Here is a 25,095-nt window from a genome sequence, read left to right on the forward strand (position 1 = left end):
GGTGAAATTTCCCATTAGCAATATTACAATTGCTTTTTTTTTTTTTTTTTTTTTTACTCTTGATGTATTTTTAAAAATAAAGTTACCTCTCCCAAGCAGTAGCAGTAGCTGTCAAACTCCTGGGTACTGTCACTCTCTTGCTGACTTGTTTTGGAATACAGAGCCCTACATTAGGTGGAGCCTTATTTTTTTGTATTGCCACAAGGCAAAGAGATGAAGGCGGTAACCGTTGTTTCAGAAAACACCTTGAAGGTAAAAGTGTCTGTGATTTCTCTGGGGGGAAAAAAATCCTTGTAAACTGCTGTTAACAGCAAAGCTCAGAACCAGTGTAAGTAGCTTGTCTATCTATAGATAGCCTTTTGCCCACGGGCCAAAATATTTGAAAACACCATGCTCTCAGTTGGCACGCCTCACCAGAGCTGATTCGTGATACCAGCCACCCCTGGCTTCGCTTTGATCTTCCTCTGTCTACACCCTTGCTTCGGCTCTTCTGTCACAGACATACAATTACTATTATTATTATTATTGCTTCATAATAACTGTAATTACTGCCCCAGATGGAAAAGACGGGGAGAAAGTAACAAATATAGAGCTGAAGACACTGCATCAGGAAAAACTGAACGCCCTGAACAGGATCACGTCACCTCTATCTGTCACCTCTGGAACTGAAGGGCCTTGGGGTGAGGGGTAGGGGTAGGGGAGACGCAGAGAACGAGTTTCGGAAACTGAGATGCAAAGTCCTCCCGAGTTCCTAGAGAGAACCCGGAAGCTCAGCGCGGTCCCGGAAGGTGAGGAGCTGACCTACTTCCGGTCTTTGTGACTCATTGTGTCTGTGGCGAGGCGTTGGGAGGGCCTAGGTCGGTGTGCAGTGCCCTTCGGCTGGGTTGAGCCGTGCTTGGTCGCCCCGCGTCCCCAGGTCGCTCCGGAGACTCACGGTGAGTCTCATGGCGGACTCTCGCGAGGACGGGCGGGCCGCGAGGGTGGGCCGTGTGACCACCCGGGGGGCTTGGAAAGGAACCCTGCTGGGTCCGGGGCTGTGCTTGCTTGCATCCCTGGGGTCAGTGGGGGGAAACCTTTTCGTGTCATCATCCTCGTGTGACGTTTCTGAGGAGGAGATCACGAGTGGACTTGATCCCTGTGTCTGGCTTCTTCTTCTTCTTCTTCTTCTTCTCCCTCCGTCGCCATTTGCTGTGATTGCAGAGCAAAGTGTCTTGTGTAGTTTTCGTTTTATTACTGTCCATCACTTCCCTGTCCCACCCCGGTCCTCGGTCCTTGAGGATCCTAGGGCGAAAGATGCGGAAGACCTTGAGCTCTCTGCACATGCTTTGAGATTCCGCAGACGTTTCCAGATCACCTGCTTTTCTCTCTCACCACCTCCCGACACTGAGCGAACGCGCTAGCAGCTTGACAGGGGTTAAAGATCTAGTAGAGATTTAGCAGCCGGCTGTCAGCTTTACGGACGGAATGCTTCAAAAACCTCTTGCCGGGTCAAGCTTTTTTTTTTTTTTTTTTTTTTTTTTTTTTTAAGGTGCTGTCTTGAAGATTAGTGATGAAGTTTTTTTTTAGTTCACGTTGCTTGATTGGAGTGTGTGAGACGTGAAGGGTATCTGTGGGAAATCACACTGGGCCAGTAGGAGGCTGATCGGCTTAATGACCTTGAGTGAGACATTTGCCAACTGTCAGTTTTACCAACTGCCTTTGCTCAAAAAAGGCTTTTCCAAATTTGAAATGAGTGGAGTTAGTTATTGTAACTAAAAAAGAAGAAGAAGAAGAAGAAGAAGAAGAAGAAGAAGAAGAAGAAGAAGAAAGGGGGGAAGCTCCTTTAGCTTGACACTCCCCCTTCCTTCCCCTCTTTTCCTTGCACGCGTGGGTGCACCCCCCCACTCACACACGCGCACGCACACGCACACTTACTTACTTACTTTGACTTAGAGAGTGGCTGTTCTATGGCCTGGGACCAAAGAAAGCATTTATTGTGCAGGGCAGTGCTGGGCGGATTGGAGGCAGTCAATAAATTCTTGGTGAATTGTGAAGAATTCATTGTAACCACATCAACAAGTGAAAAGCCGGCCAAATGTGGGAAAATAGCTGTCTTACAAGGGATCTCTGGTGAAGATTTATCCAGATTTTTTTTTTTGGTTTTTTTGTTTGTTTGTTTGTTTGTTTTTTGTTTTTTGTTTTTCGAGACAGGGTTTCTCTGTGTAGCCTTGGCTGTCCTGGACTCACTTTGTAGACAAGGCTGGCCTCGAACTCACAGCGATCCACCTGCCTCTGCCTCCCAAGTGCTGGGATTACAGGCGTGCGCCACCACGCCCGGCTATCCAGATGTTTTGTTCAGGTTTGTGTTCTCTTTGAATTACTACACAAGACTCTTACTCATTATTTTACTCAGTTTCGCCTTCCTTTCCTTCTTTTTGTTCGTTTGTTTGTTTTTCTCTTTGGGACAGGGTCTCTCTGTGTTAGCCTTGGCTGTCCTGGACTCCCTTTGTAGACCAGGCTGGCCTCATTTTCATCTTTCTTAAATTACAGCAATGCCTGCAACTCAGTACTGTTATGTTTTGTTGATTCTCTACTTAGTCTCTGCTTTTGGAAAAATTTCAAGTGGCTCATAGTATATTTAAATACAACCAGGCCAGTGACCTAAATCTTAAATCTTAGCTTTTCATTCTGCAGTGGTGTTAATATTCTTTAGGTATCCTTTTTTAAAAAGGGAGGGGGGTCTCTCTAGTCCTTGCTGACCTTGGAATTCCAGCCACTGCCTCCAGAGTGCTAGGATTACAGGCACTTGTCGCCATTCTTGGCCATTAGCTATCTTTTACATACTATAAAGCATTTTATTTTCGATGTTGAAGGGGGGGAGGGGTAGAGGATCATTTATTTAAACTTGTAAGACTGTGCCAAAGAAGAAATACTGAACCTTGAGAAAACAGCCTTTGAAATAAACCAAGCTTGGAGCCCTGAGTCTTGTCTTGTTTGAAAGTTATTTTGGTTTTTCTTGGTGGGGTCTGGTTGCATGGCAAACGTCTTCTGTAAAGGCGGTGATACGTCAGAATGCGTTTCATCTCAGAGGAGGCCCAAAAGTGGTTCTCTGCCTCTGCTCCTCTGTCCCTGTCCCCATTGCTAATAAGCATACTGGCGAGCACTCGGGGATGTGTGACTTATTTGTGGGGGGCATAATTCATTTGTTCCAGCCCAGGCTGCCTTTGCTGTTGCAGGATTTCTTCCACGGCTAATCTTTTAAGCAGGCTGAAAATTGTAATGTACAATTTCATCTCTTGGGTTTACTTTTTAACTTTTGTTTGTTTGTTTGTTTGTTTGTTTGTTTTCTTCTCTGACCAGTTCTCAAGCAGCCTCTGTGTAGCCCCTGGTTCACCATGTAGCCAAGGCTGGCCTGCACTTTAGATCCCCTGCCTCCACCTCTGACATGCAGGGAATGCAGGCATGCTGTACCACATTTGGGTTGTTCGTGTTTTCTGTCTTGTTGTATGTACTGAGGTTAAACCTAGGGCCTTATGTATGCTGGGCAAACGCACTGCCACACAGCTATGACACTCAAGTTCATTTTAAAAAGTAAAATTCCCCAGTGCCTACTGCACGTCAGAAACTTTTTTCTGAGTTTCATAAGTTAATTTGTTTAATTTGAAGAAACATTGAACTCGGGAGGAAAGTAGTAACATGGTAAGTTCAGTCAGGCATTGTTTGACCTAACCCAGGGCCTCAGATCAAGCATCCTGCCACTAAATGCATCCCTGGCCCTTTTTGTATTTTGTATTTTTTGTTGATGTTTGGGGTGTTTTGTTGGTGGTGTTTGTTTTGTTTTGTTTAGGCTTTTTGGACGTCCTGTCTAGCCTAGGATGGCAGTGAGCGCCTCATTTTCCTGCCTCTTTCCCAAGTGCAGCCACACGTGGCTCGTGTTTTCATGTGAGACAGGGTCTCAATTAGTTGTCCAGGCTGGCTTTGAACTCACTTTGAAATCCAAACAGATCTTGAACTTTTGATCCTTCTGTCATGCATTTTTCTTAAAAGGACTCTTGTGTGGGGGTTTTAGCTTAAAAGTCGAGCATTAACCCATATTTGATCCCCAGTACTGCAAAAGTAATTACGATAATAATACGTGGGCCTGCGGAGATGGCCCAGTTGGTAAAGTGTTTGTTGTACAAGCCTGAGGGCCTGCGCTTAGATGCCTCGCAGCCATGTGAAAACCTAAGTGAGGGCCACATGCCTCTAATGCCAGCCTTGAGAAAATGGGGACAGGATCCCCCGAGCAAGCTGGCCGGCTAGCCTAGCTGAGTCAGCAAGCTCTGGGGTCAAGAGAGAGAGAGAGCCTGCCTCAGTAAAGTGGAGAGCAATTGAGGAAGACAGCCAGTGTCAGCCTCTGGCCTCCATGCACAGGCATCCCGTACTTATGCTGGAAAAAGGAAAACAAAGTAAAAAAAAAAAAGAAAAAAGAACTTGTCCTGAGATGTGACGGTTTAGTTTTGGGTCCTAGCCTAGCGTTTACTTGCTCTGAGAGCTTAGATAAGTCATTTAATGTCTGTAAACTGCAGCTTAATATTACAGACCAAAATAATAATCATAGCTACCTCTTAAGACTATTGGTATGTGGTCTAGTGAAGGGCTCAGGGTGTAATTTGGCACCCGCAAACGTTGGCTGCGACTCTCACTCCTTTTATAATGTCCTTGTGACTCAGTGATGGGCAAGTGGCACTTCAGCTTATGTTTGCCAGGTACAGTGGGATTTGAAAAGGTAGAGCTGGGCAGAGCATGACTGGGGTGCAGGGTTTAGACTCACCCTGCGGAGTCCAGGAGGGTGATGGGAAATGAAGCTTGACGGGAAAGTGGGAACAAAATGGAGCCCACTGACTGAGGCTGTAACGTTTTAGGAGAAATAAGCAGAGGAAGGTAGCAAGTAAATTGTGGGCCGGTAGGGAGAGAACAGAGGTGGAGAACCAAAGAGGCCAGCCTTGAGCTTGGATTGGACAATAAATACCAACAAAGGGCTGCTTCACTCGGGGAGCTGCGGCTGTAGCTCAGTGGGTAGAGCGCTTGCCTAGCATGCATGAAGCCCTGGGTTCCAGCCCCAGCCCTGCATCAACCAGGCACGATGGCTCACACCTGTAATCCCCGTGCGCAGGAGGTGGAGGCAGGAGGATCAGAAGTTAAAGGTCATCCTCAGCCCCATAGTGAGTGGGAGGCCAGCTAGAGCTACGTAATACAACCCTGTCTAAAAATAAAAATAAAAATAAAAAATAAAAAATAAACAATTCACAAGCCAGGGGTGGTGCACACTTTTAATCCCAGCACTCCAGAGGCAGAGGCAGAGGCAGAGGCAGGTGGATCACTGTGAGTTCAAGGCCAGCCTGGTCTACAAAGAGAGTCCAGGACAGCCAAGGCTAGCACAGAGAAACCCTGTCTCGAAAAACCAAAAGACAAACAAACAAAAAACCCAGTTCACTCTGGTTCTTGGAGAACCATGTGAGGAGGGAGAAGTCAGGCAGGTAAGGTGTCAATTTAAGCCTGGGCAGGTGAGATGATATTAGTGGGGTATCTCCCTGGGCTCCTCTCTGTTCAAAAGGGGAGCGGTAGGAGAACTGACAAAGCAGGGACAGCTCCCCCAGGTGAAGAGTTCAGCCCCCACTCTTGTTTAAACTAGACTAATCAGGAGGCATGAACGTCTTGAAGGGTGAGTAAAACATTGACTGGCAGAGTTAATAAGTGGAGTGGGAGTTGTTCACAGCAAGAGTGATGCCCGCTGGTCATGGCCCCCATGCTTGGCTTCATATAACTAAAAATAACAGGAAGGATTCAGGGCTGGATGTGTCCTGAAGGTGGAAACCCTCCAGTGGTGTGTGTCAGAGATTCGTTGATGGTATTTGGGGGCAACCAGAACCGTCCTTAAACAATGCTACACTGACCTTTGTGTGTCCCGTGTATCGGGATGGAAAGAAATCATCACTGACCTGAAACAAGTGAAAACAAAGCAGCATATGGGGAAGATGATCAAAACTGCTGCTGAGAGCTAGTGCTGTGGCTCAGCAAGTAAAGGTGCTTGCCACCCAGCCCTGGGGAGCCCCCCGAGTTCAACCCTCCAGCCAGTTGGGGCAGGGGGTCTGAGTTCAACCCTCTAGCCAGCCCAGGGGACCGAGGTCAACCCTCCATTCCCACGTGGTAGCAGAGTCTCAGAAGCTGCCCTCCGACTTCCCGTAGCTTACAGTGGCAGGTGCATGTATGAGTACACAGATAAAACTGTTTAAACCTAGTCACTTATGAAACTTTGCATTCCTGTTATGGTCTCAATGTTTTGTATATTACACTGAAATATACTACTTTTTGTGTTAGTACATGTACATGGCCCCCATGTCTACCAAGTCTAATCAGTATTTTTAAGTGAGAGCCCTATAATTATAAACGCTTTCCTAATTTAAAAGTATTGGCTTGAGCTAGGGATCTAGCTCAGCAGTAGAGCTCTTTCCTACCCTGGGTTTGGTTCCCCTGGCCTTGTATAACACAAAAATTAATTTAACTTAAAAAGCTCTTGATTTAACTCATGTAAAATAGTTAGATGGTCTGTTTCTAATGGGGTTTGCTTTGTTAGGCTTTTCAGTTTCTGAATTCCATCAATTTCTTTATTCATGTGCAAGCAGGTGAGTATGTGGAGGCCGAGGTCAGAGAATAGCTTGCAGGAATCTGTTCTTTCCACCATCATCAGACCTAATGTCCTGATGCCCTTTGCCCACTGGGCGATCCTGGGCCCCAGGATACTTGGTTTTGGTGGCTGTGTAAGTAAAAATACTTCCAAAGACCAGTAGGTTCAGATGGGAGAGTGGCAGCCTCTCAGCAACTCCGAATCACTCTGCATGCTAGTATGTTGCCAAAATTCAAACTGCCACAAGTCTGTTTTCATTTTCCTTGATTTTCTTTTTTCTTTTTCTCTTTTTTTGTTGTTGTTTTGTTTTGTTTTGTTTTTCAAGACAGGGTTTCTCTGTATAGCCTTGGCTGTCCTGGACTCCCTTTGTAGACCAGGCTGGCCTCGAACTCACAGTGATCCACCTCCCTCTGCCTCCAGAGTGCTGGGATTAAAGGTGTGCGCCACCATCACCCGGCTTCCTTGATTTAAAAAAAAAAAAATTAATTCCACTAGTATTTATTGAATACTTCTGATAGTGTGTTATAGCAAACATGGTGGTAGGGACCGAGGAGGCAAGTGCAATCATAGTGCCCCTAACAAATGGAAGATTCCTTTTTTTATTTTACATTTATTGCCAGAGGGGGCGGGAGGGTGTACTTGGGAGATGAAGGCCGGCTGTCTCTTTCCAGGTTTTTTCTTTCCACCACGATAGTACCTGGGAAGGAACTTATAGCCTCAGGCTTGGCAATTTGAGCTTTAACCATAGAACCATCTCACCAGACCAGCCATGGAAGATTTAAAGTGTCGTGGAACATTTAAGGGTTCCAAAAAAAATCTTAACTAGTTCTTGCAGACAAACCAGAAAGTTGGGGCTTGTTATTACTACAGACTTCAGTTCAAAGCGGGGGAGGTGGCTCGGCAGGTAAACATTCTTGCCGCCACGCCTGACAACCTGAGCACTCCCCAGGACACACATGATACAGTAATCCTGTGCCCTCCACACAAGCACTGTGGCACACGTGTGGGGTGTGTGTGTTAAAAATAAATGAATAAAAGACACATTTCCATTGAATTCCTTCATTTGGAAGATTTTTTTAATGAGTTAGAAAATAGAAAATAGTTCCAAGTTTGTCTTTTAAAGGTTTATTTGCTTGTGTGTGCTATTGCTCATGTGTACGCCGGGTATGTACGACTCATCTTGTGATGTTGGTGCTAGAATTTAAGCCCCAATCCTCATGACGGCACAGCAAGTGCTCTTAACTACAGAGACATCTCTCCGGCCCCGTAGCTCCAAGTTCTTAGAGATGGACACGTTGATGCTGTACAGAGATGGCTCCAAATTTAAGTGCTTACCCTCTTATAAAGGACCCAGGTTCAGTTCCCAACACCCACATGTGGACCAGGTGCTCTCTCTGGCCTCTCAGGCACCTGCGCATAACCTCATAAAGGCACTCATACATAAGAATAATTTTTTTCAAGAAGCATGCACATATTTAGATGATTTCCAAAGTTATTGATAGTTGGGGTTGTTTTTTTTTTTTGGCAGTTAGAATTTCATAACAATAGAAATACTTCATACTTCTGCTTGTATAATTATTTTCAGACTTTGTTTTCTCTTGTGGTACCATGGATTCAGCCCTCCCTCGATCACACTGGACAAGCCCCTGGTACTAAGATATATCCGCAGCCACTGATGCTTTTTGATTTGGGGTAGATCAACGTTGGGGCTTTTCCTTTTGCATGGGTGAGACCTTGCTGTCAGCAGAGCTTTAGCCGTGCCCTTCACTTTTTTCTTTGTTTTTTCACCATGAGTCCTCTGATTACAGTCTCCTTATGTCTTTAAAGTTGCCAATCTCTCTTCTGAAGACAAGACTAGGTGAAGGCAGACAGAAGAATCCATTATTTTTGCATAATATTGCACAAGTGAGCAAGGTGACATCCCAGGATCCAATACTGAACAAGCAAGTTGAGAGGCGAGGTTCCCTTGGGATGTAAGGTACCCAACAAGACACCTCACCATTTAAAGCAAGTGACCTCTTTGTGACTTAATTTACCAAGTCAGGGGTTCACTCTGTAGCCCTGGCTGTCCTGGAACTTGCTCTGTAGACCAGGGTGGCCTTGAACTCAGAGATCCACCTGCCTCTGCCTCCTGAATGTTGAAATTAAAGGCGTGCGGCCCCATGCTCAGCCCTCGGTGTTGGTTTTTAAGATAGCTTCCTACTGCCAAGGCAAGCCTAGGGCTGTGCTAAGGTTGAATTCCTGATTCTCTTGCCTCTGCCTCTCAAGTTCTCGGGTTAGAGGCTTCTCTGCCTGCTTACTCCTACAAGCACGCTCCTTTCCCTCCCTTTCCCTTCCCCTCCCCTTCTGCCGCCCCCCCCCAGCCCACCCTCACTTCTCTTTAACTTTCAAAGGGGTCTCAGGTGCTGTCCACCTCAGTTTTTTGAGGCAGTGTCTTCCACTAGTCAGAAGCTCACTGAGAACGCTAGACCGGCAGGCCTTTGAGCCCAAGCACCCATTTTCTCTGCTCACAGGTCACTTTTTTATAATGAGGTTTTTTTGTTTGTTTGTTTTGTCTTGTGTTTTACCTCAGGAGTAGTGCAGGAACCGATAGAAGATCATCGCCGGGACGGAAAGGGCAGCCTGAGCCCGCTGGACCCCAGCAGCTCCCTCAGCCTGCATGATGACTGCTGAGTCAAGGGAAGCCACGGGCCTGTCCCCGCACGCTGCGCAGGAGAAGGATGGCATAGTCATCGTGAAGGTAGAGGAAGAAGATGAGGAAGACCACATGTGGGGGCAGGACTCCAGCCTGCAGGAGACGCCGCCACCCGACCCCGAGGTGTGCCGCCAGCGGTTCAGGCGGTTCTGTTACCAGAACACTTTTGGGCCCCGAGAAGCTCTGAATCGACTAAAAGAACTTTGCCATCAGTGGCTTCGACCAGAAGTCAACACGAAGGAGCAGATCCTGGAGCTGTTGGTGCTGGAGCAGTTCCTGTCCATTTTGCCCAAAGAGCTGCAGGTGTGGCTGCAGGAGTACCGGCCCGACAGCGGGGAGGAGGCCGTGACGCTTCTGGAAGACTTGGAGCTTGATCTGTCGGGGCAGCAGGTAAAGCGAGGTGTTGTGTGTAAGACAGGCATAGACTTAGGAACAGCCTCCTGGGCTCTTTCAAAGAGTTCCGGGGGCTGGATAGCACAGTTCAGTTCTGGAACATGTGCATGGCATTTGTGCGGCTTTGGGTTTAGTGGTTGGCCATAGGCGTGTGGGAGCGGGGAGGCTAGTCCCTCCCTTCAGCATCCACTGGCATACTTAGAGGCTTTTCTTTAATATTTCTAATTCCTATTTTTAAAAGCAATTCACTGCACCAGGCATAGCACTTTGTGCCTATAATCCTATCTTTTGAGATGCTAGAGCAAGAGGATTAGGAGTTCAAGGCCAATCACAAGTTTTACCCAGAAACCATTTCCCCCCTCAGGTCCCGGGTCAAGTTCATGGGCCTGAGATGCTTGCCAGGGGCGTGGTGCCTCTGGATCCAGTTCAGGAGTCCTCAAGCTTTGACCATCACGAAGCTACCCGGTCTCGCTTCAAGCATTCATCTAGGAAGCCTCGCCTCTTGCCATCCCGAGGTAAGAAGGTGGGTTCATGTGGAGGGGGGGGAATGTTCAGGTTAGAGGTGTGGCTTGGTTGGTAGAGAGTGCTTGCCCGTCGCTATGAGGCACCAGGTTCCATCCCCAGCACTGCTTTAATCCCAGCATTCTGGAGGCAGAAGCAGGTAAGTCTCAGAGTTCCAGGTCAGCCGTGGCCACATAGTGAGACCCTGACTCAAAAGCAAAACAAAAAGGCAGGCCTGGTGCACACTTGTAGCATTCAGGTCGTGGTGACGGGGGGTTCAGAATTTCAAGGTCATCCTTGAATGAGACCTTGCCCCTTCCTGTCTAAGAGAAGGTGGGGAAGTAAGGGATCCAAAATGGATGGGCTTCTTTCTTTGTGACCAGCTAATCCATAATGGAGCATGCTTGTTTGGTTATATGCCTTTTTTTTTTTAAATTTATTTATTCACTTTACATCCTGATTGCAGCCCTCCTCCTTTCTTCCCAGTCCCCACCCCCACCCCACCCCACACACACACATCCCTCCCCACTTTCTCCCCTCGCCTTCTCAGAGAAGGGGAAGGTTCCCTGTAGGTACCAACTGGCCCTGGCACATTAAGTCGCTGCAGAGCTGGTATGCGTATTACTATAGCATAGCTCACAGAGAAATCTTAGGCTGAGTGTTTACTGAGGAGGTAAGTGAGTTATGCACCTTGTACTCGCTGAACATTACATCACGTGTTGAACAACGTGCATTCCGGACGTCCAGCAGAGTTCTGAGTGGAGGGCATCAGAACAAATGGCACATTACTTCCAACCTCGGTGGTTTGTTTTGAGGCAGGGTCGTGCTATGTAGCACAAGGCTGGCTTCAAATTTACAGTCCTCCTGCCTCGGCACTTCAGGGGATCTGATGGCTTTTTCTGGCATCCAAGGACGCCTGGAGCACTCACATGTGCACACACAGAGACAGACACACACACACAGTCTGTTGTCTTTTTAAGTTTGTTACAGAAGTTAAAGTATGTTCCTTCACTGGGGTCTTTACTTGTGAGATCATTTAGAGGAGGATTATTAGAGGGTAGAGCTTAAAGTAGCGCCCTCTCTCTCGGGCATCCTGGAAGACAGCGGCAGGCATGTTCGGCTCTTAGTCGCGCCCTCTCTCTCGGGCATCCTGGAAGACAGCGGCAGGCATGTTCGGCTCTTAGTCGCGCCCTCTCTCTCGGGCATCCTGGAAGACAGCGGCAGGCATGTTCAGCTCTGTATGGTTAGCTCCACCTGTGTCGGTTCCCTTCCACAAGCAGAAGTTACAGCGGGGTCATTCAGAGTCAGCTGGAGAGGACACTCGGGCTAAGCAGCAGGTTGTTGCTTCAGGGAGCTGGGGCATGGCTTTAGAGACTGCCAGCGCTTGTTATTTACCAGCTGTTCTTGAGGGGATGGAGACGTGGATTTGTTCTCACTTTGCTCCCTGTCTTGTTCTATCTTCTTTCCTAACTCTGAGAAGGCCTAATTAGGGTCCTGTTCTAGTCTGTATTTTGCCTCACGGATGGTGACAGCTACAAGGTGTAGTGGTTGAGGGGTCTGTTTCTGTGATCCTTAGCAGCTCGGTACCGTCCTCTGTCCGCCAGTAACATTTCCAAATCTAATGGCGCTTGGCCAAGGAAAGGAAAACGAGAAATTTGAATTTTATAGTTTAATTTTTTTTTATTCTTGTTACTCTTTACATACAGTTGGTAGTCATATGCAGGCTTATGGCTGCCTTTTATTGTATGTGCTGACCCCCACCTGTCTACATTTGCCTGTCTCCTCACATTTGAACAATGTGTGTTTTATCAAACAGCTAAGAGGGAGGAAGGAGGGGTCAAATGGCAGAAGCGCACTTAGAATATGAAGGGCCCTTCTCCTCCTGTCGTTCTCAGTGCTCTGTAGAGTGCTGGTCACAAGGGTAGCCAAGGAGAAGTCTCATACCCTGGTGCAGTTCCTGCACTAGAAGAAAATAAGAGCCAGACTTGAGCTACTGACCCTAAGGCTGAGAGTAGGCACCTGGGGTTCAGGCTGGACCTACCGTTCTAAACTGAGTGACACTGCACAGTCATCACCCTCTTCGGGGCCTCATTTTCTCACTTTAAAGTTTGGACCAGCTGGGGGCTGGAGAGATGGCTCAGAGGTTAGGAGCACTGGCTGCTTTTCCAAAGGTCCCAAGTTCGTTTCCCAGCAACCACATGGTGGCTCACCACCATCTATAATGAGATCTGGTGGCCTCTTCCGGCATACAAGCATACATGCAGGCAAAATACTGTATACATAATAAATAAGCAAAAAACTCTTTTAAAAAAGAAAGTTTGGACCTGGTGATTTTAAGGACCCATTTATGAGCTCCATAAGAGTAGAGGTCTTGTGGAAGCCAAAGGCTTGCTTCCTGTCTGCTATCTTCCTATGGAGCTATCTTTTTAGTCACTAACCATCAAACAGCGAATCTGCTATTGTAGGAAGAAAATGCTGGGGCTCTTCACTGAGGGAGGCTCAGAGTAGAGCCACTTTACTCACAGCCCCTTTCTCCTCCTCAGCTTTCCCTGCCACCCACGTTCCTGCCCCTCATCACGAGGGGAATCCCAGAGACCAGGCGATGGCATCTGCACTATTGACCGCAGATTCCCAGGTGAGCCATGGGCCCCCCTTCCCTCCTGAGACCCATGTCTGCCCCTCTCCTGAGCTTTACCCAGGCCCCTTGCTCTTGCTGCCCACAGAAAAGCCCCACTCCCCTCAGGGTTAGTGCCCTTCCCCCGTGCCCCTGCAGTCCACAGGCCTGCCGGCAGCTCTGACCTCAACCTCAGGGTTGGCCAGTAGGGATGTCCGTAATGTTGCAGGGAGCTGAGCTGGGGATCTCCTATGCTTTCAGGCAATGGTGAAGATCGAGGACATGGCCGTGTCCCTCATCCTGGAGGAATGGGGATGTCAGAACCTGGCTCGGAGGAATCTCAGTAGGGACAGCAGGCAGGAGAAGTTGGGGACTGTGTTTTCCCAGGGTAAGACTGATGCAGAACCCTTGTCTGCTAAGGTGGCTTTGCTTCTGTGCTGGTCAGTAAGTGAAGCCTTTGTGTCTATGAGTTCCAGAGGCATGGGACTCCCGGCAGGTGTGGTGCCTCTAGGTGGTTCCTGCTCTTTGAAATCAGAAATGAACTCTTCTGCCCTGAGTCTCTCTCAGCTCCCCCAACCACTCAGTTCCCTGGGAGGATTCTTTCTGCTCTAGTATGTTCTTCAGAAACTTTGCCTTGCCTCTGTCAGGGAAAAGCTTCCTAGGACAGGTAGCCAGGCAAACCAACCACCAGTCCAATTCCAGCTGGTTGTTTTTTTTTTTTTACCATGTCCTAAACCTACCAAGACATCCATCTTCCTTGGATAAATGTCTTTTTCTGTCCTGTTAGAAACTGCTCAATATGCACATTGGAATTCTATGGCCTTGTGCTTGGCCCTCCCTTAGGATCAGGTTCCCAGGTCCAACCCCAGTGGAAGAACTGAGTGATAAGAAGAGTGAAATAATTCAAAGGGCACCAGCTAGATAAAATGTCCTATCCAGCCGACAAAACTGTTGCCTGAGTCTCTGCTAGATACTGAGTCCTAGGACACAGTGCCAGCAAGCAGCCCAGAGATGTGTGTGGTAGTAGGAAATTTCATAGCAAGAACTGTGGGTGGGCGGCGGGAGGATGCGCAGAGTGGGCATGCAGAAAGGGCGTCACCGAGGAAGCTGGGGCTTGGTTTGCACATTGGTTTTGAGGGGAGGATGGTTTTTAGGTACTTCATATGAGCAGAAATTAAGAACTGGTTTTTGAGCCGAGCATGGTGGTGCACGCCGTTAGTCCCAGCACTCGGGAGGCAGAGGCAGGCGGATTGCTGTGAGTTCGAGGCCAGCCTGGTCTACACAGTGAGTCTAGGACAGCCAAGGCTAAACAGAGAAACCCTGTCTCTTAAAGGGCAAAACCAAAACCAAAAAGGAACTGGTTTTTGCTTCTAAGCTATCACTGCTATATGACCTTTGAAGAAAAACAAACAAAAGGAACACACTTGCTTACTGTCCAGCTGCTATAGGACCTTTGTTTGGAGTTCTGAAGACATGGGCCAGCTTTCTCTTCTCTGCAATTGCTTTAGTGATTATGACAATCTCATCAATAAGTCAAAGATGAGCTATTACTGCTCCTCTAGTCATAGCCTTCAGGAGCCCACTGAGTGTGTGGGATGGTGAAGACGCCCTTGGAGTCTTCACTTAAAGCAACGTGCAAGGCCAGCGAGACAGTGCAGTAGTAAAGGACACTTGCTGCCAAGCCTGGCAACCAGTGTTTAGTCCCCAGGACCCACATACTGAAGGCAGGGAACTGATTCTCACTGGTTGTATTCTGACCTCTACACATGCATCATGGTCACACACATTAAATACTAAGTAAATTCATGATTTGAAAAATTGTTTAGGGCAGGAGAGATGGCTCAACAGTAAAAGATGCTGGCTACTCTTCCAGAAGACCCATGCCCAATTCCCAGCACCACACAGTGGCTCACAACCATCTGTGGCTCCAGATCTGGGAGACCCAGTGCCCTCTTCTGACCTGCCGGCCCCGGCATGGTACACAGACACACATGCAGACAAAACACCCGTACACACACACAACTCTTTTATGTTGGCTTGTTGGGTTTGTTTATTTGTTTGTTTTCTTTTAAATAATGATATATGGGACATTGTAGTAGATAATTAAAATTAAACTTCAGTATTTTAATATGCTGGTTGATTAACTCTATTTCTGGGGGCAAGAAAGATCGCCCAGTGGTTAAGAGCACTGACTGTTCTTTCAGAGAACCTGGGTTTAATTCCCAGCACCAATAAGGCAGCTCACAACTGTCTATAACTTCAGTTCCAGGAGATCCGACACAGTCACACAGATGTGCATGCCAGCAAAACGCCAATGCATGTTAAAAATAAGAATAAATAAATCACTTTTTTAAATTTTTTGTTTTCTGGTACTTCTGATAACAGTCTCAGGAATTGTTTCTTTCCCATAAGTCTCATCTGTCAGTTGGTGAAGACTTTAGCTATTTTGGTAACGAATCCCCAGACAGCCCCTCATCCCTTCTCTGTTACATGAATAGCTCTGTGCTGTTCTTCCTGGTGGAGGAAAACTGCTCTCTGTGTCAAGGAGCCCCACAGTCTACCAGGTTCCGGGCTCCTTGTTGGTAAAATATGACAGAGCTGGGGAGTATCTGCTTTTCCTTTCTTCTGCTAACACCACTAATTGGTTCCTTTGAATGTCTTGCCTGTTCTCTTTTTGTAAAACTTAACAAATATTTGTTGGAAATGCAATTTGACTTATTTCTTATTGTTGTATTTTATTTTGTGACAAGGTCTCATTGTATATCCCTGGCTACCTTTCAACTCACAGAACTCTGCCTGCCTCTCTCTCTCTCTCTCTCTCTCTCTCTCTCTCTCTCTCTCTCTCTCTCTCTCTCTCTCTCTGGAGCTAGGAGTAGCCTGCACTGTGCCCTTTCCCTTGAAGAGGTCTCTGTGTATCTCTGGGCTGTCCTGGAATCCATGTAGAACAGACTGGCCTTGAACTCCCAGAGATGTGCCTGCCTCTGCCTCCATTGTGATTAGGGGCTCATGCCACTACACCCAGCTATGACTTGCTAAATATGTTTCCTTTCAAATTAGTTATCAGGTGACCATATAATAGAACAGCCCCTGAAGCTTCTCGATTCCTTAGCCTTTCCTTAACTCTCTCTGCTCACTTCCCACCTTGTCTGTGTATTCACATTCTTTATACTCTTGGTTTTTTGTTTGCTTTGCTTTGCTTTGCTTTGTTACCCTGTGAGAGAGATCTTGTTTTGTAGCCCAATCTGTTCTGTCACTGGAGATGCCCCTGCCTCAGCCTGTTGAATGCTGGGTGTGCACCACTAGGCCTGGCCTTCTGTGCACTCCTCACCAATACTGTCATTATTTTGCCACCCTTATCCCAGCTCTTCTTCTCATTGTCACTAAATTTTTCTACTTTTATCTTTACTACTATGAAGTCATTTTCCCAGGTGCATAGAAGCGTAGAAAATAATGTGACTATTCAGAAGAAAACCGTGCTATTCGTATTTCCTGTTTTTCATTTCAGGTTCTGAAAACAGGAATGGGAATGAGTTGACCTCAAAGGCTGAAGTCAAAGAAGATTCCACCTCACATGGGGAGACAGGAGGAAGGTTCCAGAAAGAATTTGCAGAGAAACGTGAACAGCAGGGCAGAGTAGTCGAAAGGCAACAGAGAAACCCTGAAGAGAAAACTGGCAAAGAAAAGAAAGAGCCCGCGCCACCTACAGCCAAGGAGAAAAAGCCCAGCGCGGGAGAGAGGGGCCCGAGGGAGAAGGGCAAAGGTTTGGGGAGAAGCTTCAGCCTGAGCGCAAACTTTAATAACACCCCGGAAGAGGCGCCCTCGGGAGCAAAGACTCACAGATGCGATGAGTGTGGGAAATGCTTCACAAGAAGCTCCAGCCTCATCCGCCATAAAATCATCCACACTGGCGAGAAGCCCTATGAGTGTAACGAGTGTGGGAAAGCCTTCAGCCTCAATTCCAACCTTGTCCTACACCAGCGCATCCACACCGGAGAGAAGCCCCATGAATGTAGCGAGTGCGGCAAGGCCTTCAGCCACAGCTCCAATCTCATCCTGCACCAGCGCATCCACTCTGGAGAGAAACCCTACGAATGTAACGAGTGTGGCAAGGCCTTCAGCCAGAGCTCAGACCTCACAAAGCACCAGAGAATCCACACAGGGGAGAAGCCCTATGAATGTAGCGAGTGTGGAAAAGCTTTCAACCGAAACTCATACCTTATTTTGCATCGCAGAATTCACACCCGAGAAAAGCCCTACAAGTGCACTAAGTGTGGCAAAGCCTTCACCCGGAGCTCGACCCTCACACTGCACCATCGAATCCATGCCAGAGAGCGAGCCTCAGAATACAGCCCGGCCTCTCTGGATGCCTTTGGAGCATTCCTGAAAAGTTGTGTGTAAAGCAGGAGTATGCCATCAAGCCATTTCCCCCTTTTTGTTTCCAGAATTATGTCAGACGTACATAGGTGCCCACCAGGGGAAAAGTAGTAACACCATCAAATTGTTTGAGACGTCACATGTAAGGATCCTTAAGAGTTACATCGACAGTTTTCTGCCTTCCAGTGGCCTGTAGGCATGTAATTCTTAAAGTCCTCACAAAGGGAAGCTGGTCTGGATGGTCTTCAGGATATCTCCACTCAAGATAAAAGCACACACAGCAAAATGTCAAGCTCTCCAGCACTCGGTTTGCTTCCCAGCACCACAGCATGTAGTTGATGAGTCAAGATGAGCTCTGTGGCTATTAAACTGAAGTCACAAGGCCACCTACTGCAAACACGCTCTACTCGGACAACCTTTCTTTCTCAATACAGACAGACAGTCAATGCAAAAACTACATTGGGATACGCTGCTCAAGCGAGTTATATATCCAGAAAGTTGTATATCTGATCACTGGTAGCCTGCCAAAGCTATAGAAATCTGGAACTGTGCTGATCAGAATCAAACCAAAGATGTCTATCTCTTTCTGAAAGAGGGGTGTATGCGCCAGTGTCTAGTCCCAAGGACCGTAACAAATGTGCACGGGCCTGCCCTCGTCAGTGAGATGAGTCCTACTGAAGTGGCCACGAGTTGAGATGCTGCTCTCTCTCCATCGTCCCTAACGCACTCTAGCACTCCTCAATGCACTCTCCACAAGTTAGCACTTGATTGTGTACTGTCTTTTAATCATTCAGTGTATGGAAACCTGTATCAACCACCACCACCCCTCCCCAAAAAACTAATGCTTCTGTTGTCAAGAAATATGGTTCCGTTCCTGACAGCACAGCACAAGCACTCCTTAAGACAGACTTGTAGCAGCACTGTCATCTCTGTGATAGAGCTTGTGAGTCGCTCTGAGTCCCCGAACTGTGCTACCTTCAGAGCTATAGGCCACTCAGTCACTCATCCCAGGGTCAGTGCTATTTTTGTCCTAAACATACACAGAAGCTTGTCTGGCTATCTGCAGAGACTCTGCGAACACGGACCAGTAAATAAATAGCACAGACAGGCAGAAGTGACTCTTGTCACCCACTTCCAGAAGGAAACTGAACACTAACTGTAGTGTCTGTGTGTGTGACATCATTCCACAGCAGAGCTCTTATTCTTGGCCAGAGTTCTTCTCGGTCAGCTGCTGAACCATGATGTTTTGAACACTTGCTGAGTTGTTCAAAACTTAGCTAATGCTGTTCAAAAGTTGTGCTGGGCTTTTGTTGTTCATTTGTTTGGTTTCATTGTTTTTTTGTTTTTGGTTTTGGTTTTGGGGTTTTTTTGGTTTTGTTTTTTGTTTTGTTTTTAATTCTCAAAGAAAGGGAAAGTGAAGGGAGCATTTTTTTCTACATATGACCAGAAACCTGCAGAAGCATCTGTCATCGTAAGCGGACAGTAACTGCTCTGAGAAGCTCACCACCACACTGTGGTGGGGTTGGTTGTGTCACTGTATTTAAAAGCACGCAGTGTGTTTTCTGCTTCTTATGAAAGACTGAAGTGGAGCTAGGGGAGTTTAGCCTTTCCTGTCGTCTCTGCAGCTGGGTCCCAGGAGCTCTTGATGGAGACAACACATACGGAAAACCCAAGCATCATGGACTGCACAGGTATGGGGGCTTGAATAGGCGGCTCTGTTCTAAAGGCATTCAGGTAGTGTGGACAGCCCCGCAGAACCCTAGACACATAAGCTGAAGACAGACTTGAAGACTGTTGGTGTGAGCACCCCACATACTGCTTAAGGTTCCCCTCAAACTACCCAGACCATCTTGCACCAGTTGTTCACTGACCAGCAGCAAAGTCTACAAGACTCAGTAGCAGCTCTCATCACATTGGCGCCTGTGTGGCCCCCGCTCCAGGTCAAACCAGAATCCTACAAACAATCATTTTCTGGTCCCTCTCTGATGTTCTTAGACCAGCCTCGTGTCCCTGGCAGCGTCTGATCTGTGTGCGCAGTGCCGTGTGGGTATTTGTAGCCAACCCAGCTGAAAAGTGACAGCTCCTGTGGAGATCACCCTGGCTCACTTTCAGGAGTGAAGTGCAGGTAGAGAGATGCTTTAAGGTTCTTCCTAGAGGAGCGAGTCATAGTGGTGGAGGAGTTGTGAGAGCTCTGGCTTGCCCCAGCGCAACTGGAATAAAGCACAGGACCCCACGAGCCCATGCAGACACTGGCTTCGACCCAAGAGAGGACTGTGCTCATTCTCCTTTTGGCTGCTTATACAAAGGCACTTAAACAACTACATGCTTACTCTGTTTTTAAATGAAGTTGAGACAGACCTGCGCGCCCTGTCCCTCATTTGATTCCCATTTTGTTGGGATGTCTTACTGTTGGATAGTCACTGGGGTGGCTTCAGATCCTCCACAGGTGCAGTCCTGGGGGAGCCATTCGAAGATGTGTTTTACTTAGGAAGGAGGCAATAGGTGGTTATCAAAACTCCTTAGATGCTGAGCATAGTGTCACTGCATTAGGGTCAAAAATGCTGACGTCTCAGGCTAGTTAACAGTTTAACTAGTTAACACTTACTAGTTAACCATTAGCATGCTAGTTGACGTGATGGAACTCTTTTGAAGACTTTTTAAGTGTATTTTAACCTTATGACAGAAGTCAGATTCTTCACGTTGTGGACTTGGTACTTCAGCCTGACAAGCAAGGCTAAGCATAGATGTATGAGACACTTGATATGTAAAGCACTTACTATTGAAGGTATAAACGGGAGACGGCTAAGTGTGTGTAGGGAGACATACATGTGGCCATGCCTTACATGCATCAGAAAGTTGATTCCACAGTGAGACCTAGTCTCGAGTGTGATGATTGGCAAAGTCTGCACTGTAAATAAACTCTTAATGTATGTGTGGCCAACTTCATAGTGCTCATTGCTTTGGGCAAGAATTTCCCTTGGTCTGTCCCAGTCACACAGTAAGTTCCAGAAACTGCCAGGAGAACTCGGTTTTAACTCCAGAGGAGCCACAGGAGAAAACAAGTGTGGGGAAATGTTAAAGAAGCTGTAAAAGCATACAACTTCTTACAAAAACTGCTAACGTTGAGTACCTCGATATATTTGTAAGGCCATGATGTCGGTGTGCTTTATACCTCTCCCCTGCTCTCATTCTTTATATTCCTTGTAATGCGGTCCACTGCCGGACAGAACTCATCACCAGGAAGAAAAGTGGCATTTTGGAGTAACTAAGAAACCGATGTGGCTATACACGCAGTTCACAGAACCAGGGGTGGGGAGAAAACCTCTCAGGGTGGTGCTTTAAGGCAAGAGGAAAGTGTGTGAAAAGAGGGCAATAGAACACTAAAATGGAGGGACTTCTGTAACCGCCCCTTCAAGCTGCCTGGTCCCTGTCAATCAAAGGGAATGGGCGGGCTCTGGCTTGTCAGCGGGCAGAGAGTTCTCCGTTGTTCATATACTTGGGGGAAACATACAGTCAGCAGAGGATAGGAAGTATTGCACAACAGCCAGTCTACCCAGATTCTGCGACCCACAGTACCATAGTTCTGTTTTCCCACCCATAAATCCTCTGTGCTTAAACAAGTGGGGGTTCGGTCCACAGGAAGGGCTACTTTCTAGGTCTTGTAGGGAGGGGAGGGGTCTACCTCAGCGTTTGAGACACATTGCAAGGTTTGTTTTTGCTTAACTTCACGGTCCTATACTCGCTCCTGTCCTCTGGTATATCTGTGCTTAGGAGACAGTGTTTGAAGATACATGGCTGTGAATATTTGTTGATTAATTTTGTCATTTAGAGTGACAATGCTGAAACACTCAAAACAACAAGCTTGCCAGAAGAGCCATTTTGTGTCCCACAATGAGCAACTCTCAGAAGGACCAGGAACGTGGCTCTACCCTGCAGCACTGCTTCATAAGGGTGTGGTGGCACGCACGCGCCTGGAGGTCCAGCGCTCTGGGAGGTAGAGGCAAGAGGAGCAGGAGACTGCGGCCATCCTCTGCGCCATAGCAAGCGTGAGAGCAGCCTGGGCTGCATGAGGTCCTACTGGAACTAAAACTGGGCATCTGTGTCTCTGCAAGGGAGCCAGGCACACTGCTGGCCTGTGGTCCCAGCACTCCGGAGGCTGGGACAGCACAAGTTCACAGCCAGCCTGTCTCCAAAGAAATAGAAATGTGCTGGCAGTTCCCATTAGGGAAGTGAAGGTCTGAACTGTATGAAATAGGGAACCAGAGAGGCAGACTTAAGGTGTAAGTAGACCGCGTCATACAAATCAGGGTAGATTTTTATTTCAGCCACCTGGAGGCAATGAGCATCTTTGGAAAAGTTTTCCTGACATAGATCTAGGCTTTGCTCTTAGTATGGGAACACTACTGTACATTTTAAAACACATATTTTGCTATTCAGATTTTTTTTTAATTACCGGTATGTCTGAAAAAAAACCTGTTTTGCTTTTTAAAACTTTGTAAAACAAACTTGAAGTTATAGGTAAGGTAAGCCATCTCCAATAGTGCAGGTCAGACAAGTCTGGGAAATCCTTTGGACATCCCATAATGCTAATGTCCTGCTATGAGAACTTAGTTTCCTATTGTGTGGTTCTGATGCCCCCCAGTCCCATGTTTCTCTCTTAATATTCTGAACAGCAGAGTGGAGAGAGTGAAGGTTAGCACGCTCTAAACGGAGGTCCCAAGGGGGTCTGCTGTGATTTTAAGAGTTGGGTTTTTATTTGTTTGTTTTTGTTTTAATCTTGGAGGTTGTGACCTGCCCCCTTCCAAAAACTAACTCAACTTCACATTATACGTGATTGTTAACGAAATTAACTGCTCTTTAAAATGGTTTTCGTTCACAAACACTCGGGTGCTTGAAGAGAGAACGAGGTTTGTGAAAGACTGGGAGAGTCTGGACCAAAACTTGGATTTCATTCCAGTTTAAGACTGGGGCCAAGTTCTTTTGTTCCTTAAAAGGACAACCAGTCGCTGAGTCACAGATAACCTGTAGTCTCCAGACAAGATAAGATGTGCTACAAGAGAATGGCCAAGAAAGTTCTAGTAGCCTCATGATCTGTTAAAGTGCTGAGGCTAGACAAGTCAGCGGAGAGGCTTGACCTGAGGGGAGGGGGTGAACTTCTCTCCATCTGAATCGGTAACAGCTTAAAAGTTCCGAGTCTGTCCTAGCTGGACTGGGAGTGTGACACGTAGATCCCTCAGTGAGGGGCGAGGGGGGTGGCTCCGTAAAGAGCATTGACATAGACTTCCCCGTGAATAGAGAGGCCCCAGGACGTGGTGTAGCACTTGCCAAGAACTCCCTAGTGAGGGGTTCAGGGTGGGCCTAAGCAATAGAGCATTTGCTAGAGTACCCCCAACAATGGGCTGGCTATGATGTGGTTCAGGAGTAGAGCCTAGCAATATGCAAGTCCCTGCATGCAGTCTCCAGCACTGCCCCTGCCCAAAAGAAATGCCTCTGCCGGTAGCTGGGGTTCTTACTGCTGATCAAACAGGAAAATCTTGTCCTAAAAATATGAGTGTTAAGGGTTAGGGTGGTTATGCAAGCAAAAACAATTATTTTGTGTATTTTTATAAACTTTCAGTTAAAGATTATTACAAGCAGGTCAACATGATAAGCCTAAATTTATATAGAGTTATTAACTCAGGCACTGTCTTTGTTCATAGACTAGATAAATCATCCTGTTTCATCCAGTCCCAGCGTATATTAGAATAAACTAGACCCAAAGAAGAAACTTTGTATGCCAGCTGGGTTAACGTCATCGCTGTTAAAAACTGGGTCTTTGACCAGCCTCTGAAGAGTCCAGATGCTTAGTACATGTTCAATAAATCATTTTTAAATGGAATTGGTTTTAAATCCTCATTTATATTTCTGTAAAGGCTCCTTTTACTCAACACGGGGGGTTTAGGAGAAAAACGGGTCTTTTGGATTTGTCTCTTTTCCTGAAGGCTAGAGAGCTCTTTCGAAATAAGTTGAAGCATTAGTTGAGAGTTAAAGTTTCAAAAGAAATGAAAGGGTGGAAATGTTGATATAGTGCTTGCCTGAACTGGGGGAGTTCCAGTACTACCCAAACCAAGCATGTGGCACACACCTATAATCTGAGCACTGGGACAGTAGAGGGAAGAACATGAGGAATTCAAGGTCATCTTTGGCCAGCCTGTCTATGTGAGATCCCGGAGGGAGACGGGGAAGAAGACAGTGTGCACTTAAAGATAGCCAGTGGTCCACTTGAGGAGACCAGTGAGGGCTGATGTCGCAAAGTTAGAGAAAAAAAACTGGAGACACGTAGCCAGTATTCTGTTGCCTTCCGGGTCTTGGTAAGATAATAAATTGTCATTTCTAGCAGGCAATTCTGGTGATTTTGTGTGTGTGTGTGTTTTGTTTTTCTTCAGTCTCACAAAACTCTCCTCACTTCAGATGCAAGGCAGGCATCTCCAGTTGGTACCTTCATTTCTGGCTAGCTGTTAATCCATGATTTTCACAGCCTTTACCTCTTTGTTAGAGTGGTTCACAGCACTCACGAGAACGCTTCACTTACTGACTTATTTAAAGGATAGGATAGTGACCAGAGAGGTGACTCAAGAGTGTTGGCTGCTCTTCAGAGGACCCCGCATGGTGGGCACACATATCCTGAAAGTCCATTTGAGGAAAGCCAAGGCAGGAACTTGGGAGGCAGAAGCTGATGAAGAGGCCGTGATAGAACGTTGCTTACTGGCTTGCTCAGCCTGCTTTCTTATGAAACCCAGGTCCTCCAGCCCAGGAGTGGACCCACCTACAATGATCTGGGCCCTTACCCATCAATCATGAATTATGAAGATGCCCTACAGCCTTGCCTATGGCAGATCTCATGCGGGAACTTTTTTTCTCAGTTGAGGTTCCCTCTCAGATGACTCTAGTCTGTGTCAAGCTGACATAAAACTAGCTAGCACCATAGGAGAGAAATGAACAAACCAGGCGAAGACAAGCGTAGGGCAAGGTGTAAGGCGGGCAGCCATGCTTCCCTGAGCAAGCCTCTCAGCACCAGTGTTCACACACCTGGAAACTCCAGGTCCTGAGTAGGAAGCCTGATGCCTTCTGAGAAAAATTGAGCCTTGATCACCCCCTACTGGCCAAACATTGGCATGGCAGCAAACATAAGTAAGTTAAAATTGAACAAACACCATCGTCAGCCAAGCATGGTGCGCACATGCCTTTAATCCCCGCACAAGGAGACAGAGACAGGCAGATCTACAAATTAAGTTCCAGGACAGCCAGGGCTGTTACATAGAGAAACCCTGTCTGGGGTGGGGATGGGGCAAGTAGAAAGAAAAGAGAGAGACAACCATTTTGGGAGCAACATGAAAACTGGGTGTGATGGAGCATAGCTACAATATCAGCATTCAGGCTGAGCAGGAGGGCTGTGAGTTTGAAGGCAATGTGGACCACATTCTGAGACTCGGGAAGGTGTGGAGATGAATAATTGGAGAGAGGAAGGGAAGGATAGCTCAGGAGGGAGGAAAGCGGGGGGGGGGGGTGCCTATCTGGGTTTCTGTGACCCAGGAGTGGGAATCCATCTTTGTTGAAATAAGTAATCTCTGAAGACAATAAAGAACAGATGTAGAGAACAGTGGGAGAGTCCAGGAGTCAGAGAAATGAGTCCAAGTCTCCAAGCCTACCACATTGTGTGTGTGTGTGTGTGTGTGTGTGCCACAGAACATGTGGAGGTCAGAGGACAACTTACAGACATAAGAGTGTTGTAGAGGATTTTTAGGGCAAGTCTAATTTTCCAAACGTGAATGTGAGTGTGGTGTGTGGAATAAAGCCAGTAAGCCCTTGGCCAAGGGAACAAAGCAAAAAGTC

The 25,095-nt window shown here is 47.1% G+C and overlaps 1 protein-coding gene across 3 annotated transcripts; it reads left to right on the forward strand.

Annotated features, from left to right (window-relative positions):
• Window positions 1-814: 814 nt before the first annotated feature.
• Window positions 815-23,101, forward strand: ZKSCAN1 (zinc finger with KRAB and SCAN domains 1). Of its 3 annotated transcripts, XR_014775288.1 has the most exons (7): window positions 815-935; window positions 9,219-9,731; window positions 10,099-10,249; window positions 12,779-12,870; window positions 13,111-13,237; window positions 16,355-18,914; window positions 21,053-23,101. XR_014775288.1 is itself a non-coding variant. In XM_084761090.1 (6 exons), exons 2-6 carry the CDS (start codon window positions 9,306-9,308, stop codon window positions 17,245-17,247), a joined length of 1,689 nt encoding a protein of 562 aa, XP_084617216.1. In that variant the 5' UTR covers window positions 815-935; window positions 9,219-9,305; the 3' UTR covers window positions 17,248-23,101. The 3 variants fall into 3 exon arrangements, 2 of the variants coding, with proteins under 2 accessions (XP_084617216.1, XP_084617217.1); XM_084761090.1 differs by having other exon boundaries at window positions 16,355-23,101; XM_084761091.1 differs by lacking the exons at window positions 12,779-12,870; window positions 13,111-13,237 and having other exon boundaries at window positions 16,355-23,101.
• The last annotated feature ends 1,994 nt before the right edge of the window (window positions 23,102-25,095 follow it).

This window comes from Acomys minous (assembly GCF_964271855.1).
Source record: "Acomys minous genome assembly, chromosome: 16".
Taxonomy (NCBI): domain Eukaryota; kingdom Metazoa; phylum Chordata; class Mammalia; order Rodentia; family Muridae; genus Acomys; species Acomys minous.